Raw genomic sequence first — 11,877 nt, 5'->3', positions numbered from 1 at the left:
GCCATGGTCGAGCTGCAATCGACGACGACGACAGTGTATTTTTGCTACAACCATGTTTTGATTTTGCAGGAACCGGCTTATGTTTTTGCTACCACCCACCCCGCACCATAATCTGCTACCATGCTGGTTTTTGCTGGAAATAATAAACCATTTTTGCTAAAATCATATTTAGATTCTGCTGGAACCGTAGGCAATTTTTGCTACATCCATCTCCACGACTTGCGAGCTATATCTTCTGTTTTTTCTTGGCATTTTTGCTACAACCGTATTCGATTTTGCTGGAACCGAAGGCATTTTTGGCTACATCCACCCACTGCGGTGTTTGGTCGACGGCGGCGATGGTTTTTTTTTTGCTGCAACCGTTGCTACCACCAGAGATGTCATTTTGCTGGGAACTGTGGCTGCCCCCGAGAGTGAGAATGGAGCGGAGGCGTGCTTCGAGGCCAGCAGAGAGCTCATCCATGGCGGGGAAGGGCAGGGTCAGCGCACGGTCAGATCTGACGGCCGAGGTTTGCTAGATCGGACAACCTGGACGCGACCTGCCCAATCGTTGCGCCCGTCCACCGGCGCAAATCACTGCCCTTTAAAAATCGGCCAGCTCACACGCGTACATAGCCTCTTGCCACACGTCGTACAATCCTTCCATGACTGAGTACCACCCTGAATGTATCCGCCGTAGCCTCTTGCCACACGTTGTATTCTTCCACGACTGAGTACCACCCTGCACTTTTTTTTCTTTTCTTTTCTTTTCTTCCTTTTTTTTTGCGGGGAAGTACCACCCTGCACTTATCCGCCGTAGCCTCTTGCCACACGTTGTATTCTTCTACGACTAAGTACCACCCTGCATGTATCCGCTTCGGATAAGTGGCCCGAGTTCAATGCAAGCCCTTTCAACAGACCGGCTGTCTGGTATAACGATGAAAACGTGGAAGGGATACAGCTCGGTCCCTCTCCCTCGTACTACCTTGATTGGAAGTTTGAAACTCGCTCGGCAACATCTGCGCCATGATGACCGAACAATCCCGATACGGCTACAGGAAGTTGATGGTAAGCTACGGCGGGAAGCTCCAGCGCTTCTCCGAAGGCGGCGGACCGCAGTACATCGGCGGCGAGCACCAAGTCGTGAGGGTCAGCCGGTCCATCTCGCTGCAGGAGCTCCGCGACCGGCTGGCCACGGCCGTGGGCTGCTTCAACATCGCTATCCAGTACGTCCGCCAAGGCAAGCCCCTGGACGCGCTCCACAATGTGGTGACCGCCGGCGACGTCCGGGACCTGCTAAACTGGGTGCTATACCGGGACATGCATATCAAACTGCTCCGCGCAAACCCAGAGGACGTCCCCCAAGTCCGGGTCTTCGTGGTCCGCGTGGATGGGCGGCCGCCGCTCCCTGAGGCGCTCTTCACTCCCGCTCCAAGCACGCCGGTGGCGGCGCCCACCGAGGCGCCGGTGTCTCTGTCCTCGCTCAAGCGGCGAAGTGCGTCGGCGCCTTCGGTGTCCGCAAAGTTGCCGGACGGCACGTCGCAGCCCCTCTCTCCGGCCCTCATCCATCGGAGCGTATCGGCGCCTTCGCTGTCACCGCCGTCGACCGGGGACGACACAACGTCTTGGCAAAAACGACAAATTTGACCGAATTCACAAAGTAAACTGTTGACGAAAAATTTTCACCCAGCTGACCTTTTTTATAGCGCCCGACAGTCAGGCATCACACTACACTGTGCAACGCCTGACCGACAGGCGCTACACACCTGACCAGCGTCGCGTTTCAAACTACCTAAAAATTGCTAAGTTAGTGTGCAACGTCTGAGAGTTAGGCGCTATACTACACAGTGTAGCGCCTAAGGCTTAGGCGTTGCACAATTAAGGGTTTGTCTCACTTAGATTCTGTATCATGGAAGGAGGGGTTTGTCAGGAATTAGCTAGCTACCCCATGTTCAAAAAATTTGAGCACTGTCTAAATGCATATAAAACTGGGCTGCACTATGCATAGAGATTACTGTCGTGTCAACCACAATAAATCTGAATTAGCAGGGCAGGTACAAGCACTGTCGTGTCGTGTCTCTCCTAGGCTGCGCTACGGTGAAAGAAGCTCTCTTTGGTCTATAAAACACTAAAAAAAATATGTCTTAATCTTTCTTGTTTCACTTTTTTTAGAATTAATCATTTTTTGTATTCTCTTCCAGCTGATTGTATGGTTTAGAGACGTGCGTACACATGCACGCACTAATTCTTTCTTTGCAAAAGAACACAGGGCCTTTAGATGCATTGTGATTTAGCTAGCCAGTCAAAAAAGCAACCGATCCCATCCCACGTTGATTTTGAGATGGATTCATGAGTTCATAGGGTAAACATCCTGAACTGAAAGCGCTAGCTCCTGAAAGTGTCAGGAACATGCAATGTCATTTAGTCAGTCACCCAGGTGCAACATGCTGGGTTAAACATTTGCCAAATCTTCCGGAATCTAAAGCGATCGATCGGCACCACCGCAGCAAGATCGCATCAAGCTGCAAGTGCAGTATGTCACGAGTTGTACAGTAGGCAGGTGAATATTTGGAAGTGTGGGAAGGGCGTCTGCTTGCGAACTGACTTTAGTCCAAGAAGATGCAACTACTATGACCGACTAACACTGGCTCTAACGAGACACGAGATTCCATTCCAAAGCCCACTAGTGCAGCGCCTAAGCTATAGGCGCTACAGTGTAGCGCCTAGCTGTTAGGCATTGCACACTAACTTAGTAATTTTTAGGCAGTTCGAAGCGCGACGCTGGCAGTATAGTGTGACGCCTGTCTGTCGGGTGCTACACAAAAGAGTCAGCCTGGTGAAATTTTTTCGTCAACAGTTCATTTTGTGAATTCTTTTCATTCATAGGTTAAATTTGTCGTTTTTGCCCAACGTCTTCGACTACGACGACAACTGCGGGAAGCACCCGTGCGACCCAAGATGTCGCCCCCAACGCGGCAACGCAGAGGAGTATGGCGCGCCCTGCTCCGGTGTTCCTGGTGCCAGTAGCGCCGGTCATAGTGTACCAGCTGGTGATCCCAGTGTACCAGGTGTTCGTCGTGCGTGATTGTGTTGTTCACCGCCTCAATCAGATCAGGTAAATCTCACCGATTAATAATCATCGCATAGAGAGTACAAACGTTATCATCTTGCGATAAAAGAAAGTGTATTCTTATATGCAGGTGTCTACCAATTAGCTATGATATGGACAGTATTACTGAAGCCGCGGTACAAGGAGCCAACCAAGCTTTGGCGTGAAGAAACTCAATCTCAAGTTTATTATTAGTGTTTTGGATTTGGATGACGCAAGTGATAGCTTTTGAGTACCCCCTCTGTAAAGAAATTATAAGAGCGTTTAGCTGGCATGACCTATTTGGTCCATGTGTTAAAATTTTCCTCCTTTGGGCAATGTCAAAGTTTCATCTTTTACTTTTCCTTTGTAAAAAAGTTTGATCTCTTTTCAGTAAACAATGTGATAAATTTGTTTATATGTATCTAACATGCAGAGGTCAGGGTAATAAAACATTTCAATGTCTTAAATAAGAATAGTATTGTAACACACCGGAGAGGAGGGGGACCGGTAGGTGAGGGAGAGCGAGAGAGAGACTTGGTGAGGAAGAAGAAGTTGCTTTGAGAGGAAGGATTCAGGATGAGAGTTACAGCTCGTCACATCACATGCCCACGCCATAGCCGGCTGGCTCCTTTTTAAAACACCACCTCTCCTCTCTTCTCACTCTCTAGCTCACACTTACAGGTGGAGTCCGATCCTTGCCACGTCACGCTGGACAAGTGGCAGACAAGTGGCCAGGCGTGACATTCTCCCCTCCTTGAGACTGAGCTTCCCCTTGTGAGCTTGCGTCGTCGTCCTCCCAGATGGTAGCTTCAGGAAAGCGTTGGCGCAGGACGTCGAAGTCTTCCCAGGTGACGGCGTGCGGTGAACTGTCGCCCCATTGCACCTTGATCTGGACGACGGGTGCGTTGCCCCTCTTCATCATGCGTCGCTCCAGAATACGCGTCGGGGCTGCGCTCGACACGGACAAGTCGGGTGTCGGTGTCAAAACCGGCGGATCTCGGGTAGGGGGTCCCGAACTGTGCGTCTAGGATCGATGGTAATAGGAGACAGGGGACACAATGTTTACCCAGGTTCGGGCCCTCTCTATGGAGGTAATACCCTACGTCCTGCTTGATTGATATTGATAAATATGGGTGTTATAAGAGTTGATCTACCATGAGATCGTGATGGCTAAACCCTAAAAGTCTAGCCTATATGACTATGGTAATGAATGGTGTCCTTTCCGGACTATCCCCTCCGGTTTATATAGACACCGGGGGGATCTAGGGTTTACATAGAGTCGGTTACATAAGAAGGAATCTTCATAGTCGGTCACCAAGCTTGCCTTCCACGCCAAGGAGAGTCCAATCCGGACTCAGGTATAGTCTTCGGCCTTCATGTCTTCACAGCCCATTAGTCCGGCCCAATAGATAACTGGTCGGACGCCCGAGGACCCCTTAGTCCAGGACTCCCTCGGTAGCCCCTGAACCTGGCTTCAATGACGAGGAATTCGGCGTGCAGATTATCTTCGGCATTGCAAGGCGGGTTCCTTGTTATCCAAACTTCAAGATAGCGATTGTATCCGGACTTGTATGCACAACCATAGAGGATATAATATTTCGTGGGTTCAACCCACTGACTACTTTTTGGTAATATAACACCACGCCCGGCCTTCACTTGCGAACCGTTTTAGCCGGCCCGTCGCCCCACGTCCCAGGACGTGGCATTATTGGCGTATTTTATCCAAACGGAGATTGTGCCTCCCTTTTTTAAGGGATTCCTGTCGACCCGAACGTGGGTAACCCAACCGTCGCTTGGGTACAATTCCTTGGAAAAAAACAAGTTTTTGAAGCCCGAGAGGAGACGTTTGATATTTGCAGCCTTTATATAGGGGTACAGACCCGTCTTTTTCTTCCACGCTTGCCTCTTCCTCAACTCCTGCTACCCCGAGCTTCAACTCCCGGGCTTCCGTAGCCACCAACCCCAACCATGTCCGGATCTAGACGTCAAGGCCGGTGGGTAGCCTCTTCTGTCACGGAGGAAGACATTGCAAAGCTTCGGGCAGCGCGGTACCTGACCGCTGAAATCCATCATCAGCTTCCCGCCGAGGGGCAGGCCGTTCCCACCCCCAGATCCGGCGAGAGGGTCGTGTTCGTGTCCCACTTCCTCCGCGGGTTGGGATTTGAACTTAACCCCTTCGTCCGAGGGCTCATGTATTATTACGGGCTAGACTTCCACGGTTTGGCCCCGGACTCTATTCTTCTTATCTCGACGTTTATCATCATGTGTGAAGCCCTCCTCCGAACTCCTCCGCACTTCGGCCTGTGGCTCAAGACCTTCAATGTGAAGCCGCAAGTGGTAGAGGGGGAGCAGGCCGAGTGCGGCGGGGCTGCAATAAGCAAGCTTGCTAGCGCCGTTTGGCTGAAAGGATCCTTCGCCAAATCTTCCGGTCTGTGGCAGCAGGGGTGGTTCTATATCACCGAGCCCCGCAGCTCCAAGTGGGCGACCGCGCCTGTATTTCGACCCGGCCCTCCAACCCAACTTGCATCGTGGATAAATAAGGTGCTAGATTGGGGATCAACGAATGATGTGCAAACTCTGCAAAGTCGCATCTGAAACCTCATTGAGAGGGACATCGACATAGCCAACGTCGTTCATATAATGCTAGTCCATCGGACCCTGCCGTGCCAGCGACGGCCTCTCCGCCTATGGGAGTTCAATCCAGAAGGGCTGCGGACTCTTCAGAACTTCTTCGGCACAAGCACGAAGGAATGTGGAGATTAGTCTTCGGAAAACGAAGGCAATGGCCGGACACCGCCAGAGATGTCGGCCTTGACTGCAACCATCCGGACACCTCGGTAAATACACGTTTGCCGAATATCTTACAGTCAGATATCCAGTGGCAAGAAGCCAACGGTATCATCCTTTTTCAGGGCTGGATAAAGAAGGTGCAATTGATTAGGTGTCTGGCTCCCCTTCCCGAAGACTCAGCTACTCCTGTGTTAACAAGGATGCTGGCCTCGGCGCCATACCAGGCATCAGCAGGGGAGGGTGAGAAGGCCCAAGATGACCTTGGTTCTGGAGACAAGTCGGACACTGAGTCCGGAGAATTAAACCTTTACTCGCCCGAAGATGGAGGCGGGAAAGGACCCAGTGTTCCTTCTCCAAACAGGAGGAAAAGGGCCGCCTCTGAAGATGAGGAGGGGCGGTCTTTTAAGAAGGGTAAGATGCCACCGTCGACCAGCTTGGGTTTGGAAGACGATGCCGTTGAGCAGCTCCAACAAAGGGACAAACCCTCGGCCGAGCCGTAAGAGAATCCGGAGTGCCCCTCGCCCGAAGATGGAGGCGGGAAAGGACCCAGTGTTCCTTCTCCAAACAGGAGGAAAAGGGCCGCCTCTGAAGATGAGGAGGGGCGGTCTTTCAAGAAGGGTAAGATGCCACCGTCGATCAGCTTGGGCTTGGAAGACGATGCCGTTGAGCAGCTCCAACAAAGGGACAAACCCTCGGCCGAGCCGTAAGAGAATCCGGAGTGCCTTGATAGCGTCCTATTCCGTTGTTGTTACCGTAACGCATTTGTGCATTTTTATAGGTCGGCGCAGAGTTTTTCTGGGCGATCCTCTTCTTCGGGGAGTCTTCTTCCAGAGATGATGGAGAGCGAGACGCCTCCTCCAACCTCCTCGCCCATCAAGGCGGATGACTCTGAAGTGTCATCGCGGAGGGTCCCTTTAGACCAGGGGACAAAAGAGGCGGTACCCCAAGGTGGACCTCCGACCATCCGGGATTCCGGGGCTGATGGTAATGAGGGCCCCGGACTGTCCGGTTCACAGCCGACAGCGATTTTGGAGGCAGACGAGCAGATTCCTTCAAAGGATGATCGTGCTGTTGGGGCAGCTTTCGGAAACCCAGAGACTCCGGATATGTTGCGAGACATGTTGCGGAAAGCATCCGTCTCGGGGGAACAGTGTACCTTGATGGGTACAGTGATTGAGAAGATTTCGTCCGCGAAGAGCGGATTAAATGAAGCCTTCATGAGCCTACTGAAGGGCTTCGAGGTTTGTAACATAACGTTTTCAGCTATGTGTCATTTGTGAAGATACGCATGTGTATAGGTAGTAGCCCCTGATGCTCGGGTTGGCTTCCGTTGGGAAGCAGAACGGAGGATCGAAAAAGGATCGTTTTAGGACTAACCTGATAAACCTTGAACGCAGGCTGCTTCCCCTTTGGCCACTTCCCGGACTATGGAGATTGTCGATTTGCAGTGGAAACTTGATGTGGCAGGGGATGATCTTGCTTTAATCAATATGCGTCTTGTAGTGTAAGCATAACGCTGAAAGTTGGCTGCAGATAGTGCTGCTGACGTTGAAGTTCTTCGAGCGGAGCTGGCCCGGGCCAAGGAGCAGGCCTGGCGTAGCGATGCTGCTGCCGAAAAGGCACCGGCTGAATTAGAAGCCGAACGAGCTGCACGGTGCCAAGATGACGAGAAGATATCCAAGGTGACGCTCGAGCTGGAGAATGCAACCGGTCGCTGTGAATTTCTAGAGAAGAAGAATGAAGCCTTAACGGCTGATTTAGAGAAGATCTTACAAGAGGCAAGAGGAGCATGGTCGGAATGCAGAGCGGCTTGTGAGGAGGTTCGACAGGCGAGGGAGATTGCGGCTAGAAAGCCCTTTCTGCTACAAACCAAGTTCGGCGACCCGAACTATGCCCGGCTCAACCAAGTATGGAGTTCTTCGGACGAGTTCTTGGATTTGCCAAAGAGTTCTGCCGATGCGGCGCAATATTACCAAGCGCGGGATGGATACGCAATGGAGAAGCTTTTTTGGTCGCAGTTTGGCGCGTCAAAGCGCCCTTTGTTGCTTAATGAACAGATGTTCCAGTAGGCCGAACTTCATAGGATGTTCGGCGCTGCCATAAAGGACGTCGTAGTCCAGTTGTGGCCAACCGAGCCTATTCCGAATAGCTATTTTGGTTTAGTGCAAAGGCTTGTTGACACGGTGCCGCGTATCGATGCTGTGAAGTGGTCTGCGTGCATTGAGGGCGCACGGATGGCTTTTGCCCAAGTCAAGATGTTCTGGGGGAAGATGAAGGCCATCGATGTTGCGATGAAGGGTCCACCCAGAGGCAAGGACCGTGCGGAACCGAAGCATTATTTTGAAGACGTCCTAGAGGCCGCCCGCTTTGTAGAGGGTCAGTGCTCAAAAGACATAATGTTCGAGTGAGTTGTATAAAAATTGTAAAAACAATTTTATAGTTAATCTATTTATGTTTTGCTTGAAAGCTTGAATTCCTCCTGTGCGGCCATTTTGATATAATCTGAAAGTTTTTCAGTCGTCGGCTTCAGCCCCCTCGTAGGAAGTACGGGGGTGTTCGGAAACGCATTTAATCACTCTTTATCCAACGTCTTGGTCCATGAAGGAGGTGATAATGTGGCGAACCAGGCAATCGGACTATAAGGCATTAACACTTTCACTTAGCCATAGGAGTTTTATGATGGAGCTACGACATAGCCCCTGGTATGTATGCGGCGTATAGTACCTTACATATTTGACCTGAAAAAGATCCCTCATGTGACACGGAGAATCTCTAAAGATTCTAATAGGTCGTCAAGTGGTTGACTAGCTCACGCCGCATCATGACAGTCAGTTTTCAGCTTTCTCTACTGAGGTGCTCGTCCGGTTTAGACCAGGGCACAATCACAGTAGTTCTCCCTTTACTACCCTAGCCGATAGAGCGAAACGTAGGGTAGCAAGCACAGGAGCCGGGCAACCCAACTATTGACCCAAGACAATGATTCGGAGCTGATGCATTAAGGCCAAACTTGCGACGCCGAAGTGTGCTATAGAGCCGTTCGGACTTTTACTGGCAACTCATTTGTTCCCACACCGAGCCCCTGGCAAGTTAGGCCAAGGTATTTTTGTGAAATAACCGTAGGAACCATATTTGTTGGGAAAACCATACGGATGACTAACTCGGATATTGTTTACTGGTAACTAAGTGATATGCTGATAATTACTTATGATATGTGTATATAAAAGCCGTCCCCCGGCTATTTGACATGCTCGGGGTTGGAGGCAGAGGAACGGGCATAGTACAGGCTCAAAAATAGAGAGTGCGGTCTACAAAAAGTTATTTTGGACCTCCTGTCGCACGTCTGCACCGCCAGTCCTCGGTGGGGGGAGTCCCTGGTGGACATGGCCCCTTAGGTGAGTATACGGATCCGGACTCCGATAGAGCCGGTTTCCGATTTTTATCCTATTTGTCACATGTTTTTTAAAGGATATCGAAAGAAAAAAAAGAAAAAAAGAGAGTAAATAGTTATACATAGAAAAAGGTTACTGGAGTGCTCGCAAGCTTGTCCGTATTGTGCTTCTGCCGATGCCCATGGTATCTTGAGTGTGTAATGATGTACGCGTGGTACAAACTTTGTAGGTGTACGGAGTGGGCGGCGGAAGCCGGGTTGCTATTGTCGTTTTAGGGGTAGTCGATCCTCGGGTGGAGACTACTTCAAACCCCCGGTTTTTCGTTCGTGAACCTTTCCGTCATCCCTGTCGCTTGGCGGCTTCCTTCCCCTGTGTTCGGCGTTGAGCTTGCCGGCCTATTTAAAGACCCAGCAGTTTCTGTTGGTGTGATTGGCTGGTTTATCGGGGTGGCCATGAATCTGACAGGGTCAGTCCAAAATCCTGTCTAGGTTGGATGGTTCATCTTGGCTCGCCCTGGATGGCTTCTTCTGCTGACCGGTCTTGGGGTTGCTGAGTCCGGCGTTGATCGCTATGTTGACTGGTCTTTCATTGTCCGTGTGACTGTTGTTTTTGCTTCCCCGTGGCTTGCCGTTGGCGTCTCGGATTTCGGAGGTGCCCTGGTTGCTGGCGCCATTGCTTCTACGAGCGAGCCAGCTGTCTTCTCCCGCGCAAAAGCGAGTCATCAGAGCAGTGAGAGCTGTCATGGATTTAGGTCCTTCTTGGCCGAGGTAGCGTGCTAGCCATTCATCCCGGACGCTGTGTTTGAAAGCCGCGAGGGCTTCCGCGTCCGGACAGTCGACGATTTGGTTCTTTTTTACTAAGAACCGGGTCCAGAGCTCCCTGGCTGATTCGTCGGGCTGTTGGATGATGTGACTTAGGTCATCGGCATCCGGTGGCCGGATATGTGTTCCTTGGAAGTTAACGAGGAAGGCCTCTTCCAAGTCCTTCCAGCTGCCTATGGAATTTTCAGGCAAGCTGTTTAACCAGTACCGAGATGGTCCTTTTAGCTTTAGTGGGAGGTATTTAATGGCGTGGAGGTCGTCTCCACGGGCCATATGGATGTGGAGGATGAAATCTTCAACCCATACTGCGGGATCGGTTGTCCCGCCGTATTATTCAATATTGACGTGTTTGAATCCTTTGGGAAATTCATGATCCATTACCTCATCCGTGAAGTAAAACGGGTGTGCGGCGCCTCTATGTTGGGCCACACTGTGGCGTAATTCCGAAGGAGTTCCATTGGGTTTTTGGCCTGGTCGCGGCGAGGTGTGACACGTCCGAATAGGTAGCCATCATCGCGTGCCGAAGCATGTTTTTGTGATCCGTAGATCGGTCTTGCGCTTCCTGCTCTATTGTCCCAATCCCTCTGAAGGTTGTCTGGGTAATCCTGGCCTACGTTGTTCTTGCCTTTATGGCGAGGTGGGGCGGTCTGGTGTTCGGCTTGAGTTGCCTTTTTATCCGGACAGAGTTGCCGGCGACCTGCCGTGTTGTGTGATGATGGTATGGGCCCTGATGCCCTGTCGTCGGACTGGTAGAGCAATCTCTGCTTTGGGTAGCTTTTGGCTAGGCCACTGAGGCTGTATTCTTCGGCGACCAGGACTTCGGTCCATCTGTCGTTGAGTAGGTCTTGGTCAGCTTGAAGCTGCTGCTGCTTCTTTTTCAGGCTCCTTGTCGTAGCTATCAGCATGCGCTTAAAGCGCTCATGTTCGAGGGGCTCTTCGGGTACGGTGAAGTCTTCGTCGTCGAGGCTTTCCTCATCTTCAGAGAGTGGAAGGTAGTTATCGTCTTCCGACCCGTCGCTATGCAGGGCCTGTTTGTCGGGGTTGGCTTGCCCGTTTTCCTGTTCCTCCTACTCGAATGTTGTTCCCACAGGATCTTCATTGCTTTCGGCGCCGTCTGGAGTACTATTTTCTCCAGTGCCATTGTTACTGCGGTGTGGCTTGGGGCGCCGGAACTTAGACCGTGACTCGGGAGTTTTAACTAGGTCTCCCTTGTCTCTGCCGTGAGGCTTTTTGAGTGTATCGATCATGTACACGTTATGTAAAGGGGTGGTTGTTTTGCGCCTGATGACTGGCGGATCTTGGCCTTGCTCCTTATCTGCATCGTTGTCTGGGCCGTCAATGTCTGCGAATCCAGGAGTGGGCATGTCGATTAAGTCCTCAACAATGGCTATGAAGTGGGTGGCGGGCGGGAAGCAAAATTCTCCGTCGTCAGCCCCTAGTTCAAACCGGGCATAGTTCGGCTGCGAGCCTCCCGTGAATGATAGGTTCTTTAAAGAGTTCAGCACGTCGCCCAAAGGTGAGTGCTGAAAGACGTCTGCGGCACTGAATTCGAAGATCGACAACCGATCTAGCTCGGTGTCCACAAGCGTATATGGCTCGGAATTTATAGCCGGAGATGAATCCAGAGTTCCACTGACGCAGATATCGCGGGGTGCCGAGTCCGTGTGCGGCTCCAACGCCGCGGACTCTGTGGCTTCGGATGGCACGATCTGCTCTGGTTCTAAAGCCATTGCATCAACAGGGACCATCTCCTGGATGTGATCCGATGACAGATTTAAGTCATGTTCCTCGGAGCGAAGGGGAACGA

The 11,877-nt window shown here is 51.4% G+C and overlaps 1 protein-coding gene across 1 annotated transcript; it reads left to right on the top strand.

Moving 5' to 3' along the window:
• Positions 1–1,005: 1,005 nt before the first annotated feature.
• On the top strand, positions 1,006–3,255 carry LOC147985332 (uncharacterized). The gene is made up of 3 exons (XM_087539872.1): positions 1,006–1,606; positions 2,899–3,094; positions 3,180–3,255. The coding sequence occupies exons 1-3, from the start codon at positions 1,006–1,008 to the stop codon at positions 3,253–3,255; spliced, it is 873 nt and encodes a 290-aa protein (XP_087395998.1).
• Positions 3,256–11,877: the final 8,622 nt, after the last annotated feature.

The sequence above is a fragment of the Triticum urartu genome, chromosome 2A, assembly GCF_056163025.1.
Source record: "Triticum urartu cultivar PI428250 chromosome 2A, HENAU_Tu73, whole genome shotgun sequence".
NCBI classification, from domain to species: domain Eukaryota; kingdom Viridiplantae; phylum Streptophyta; class Magnoliopsida; order Poales; family Poaceae; genus Triticum; species Triticum urartu.
The sequence above is the reverse complement of the archived record's forward strand: the minus strand, read 5'-3'. Positions and strand labels throughout refer to the sequence as shown.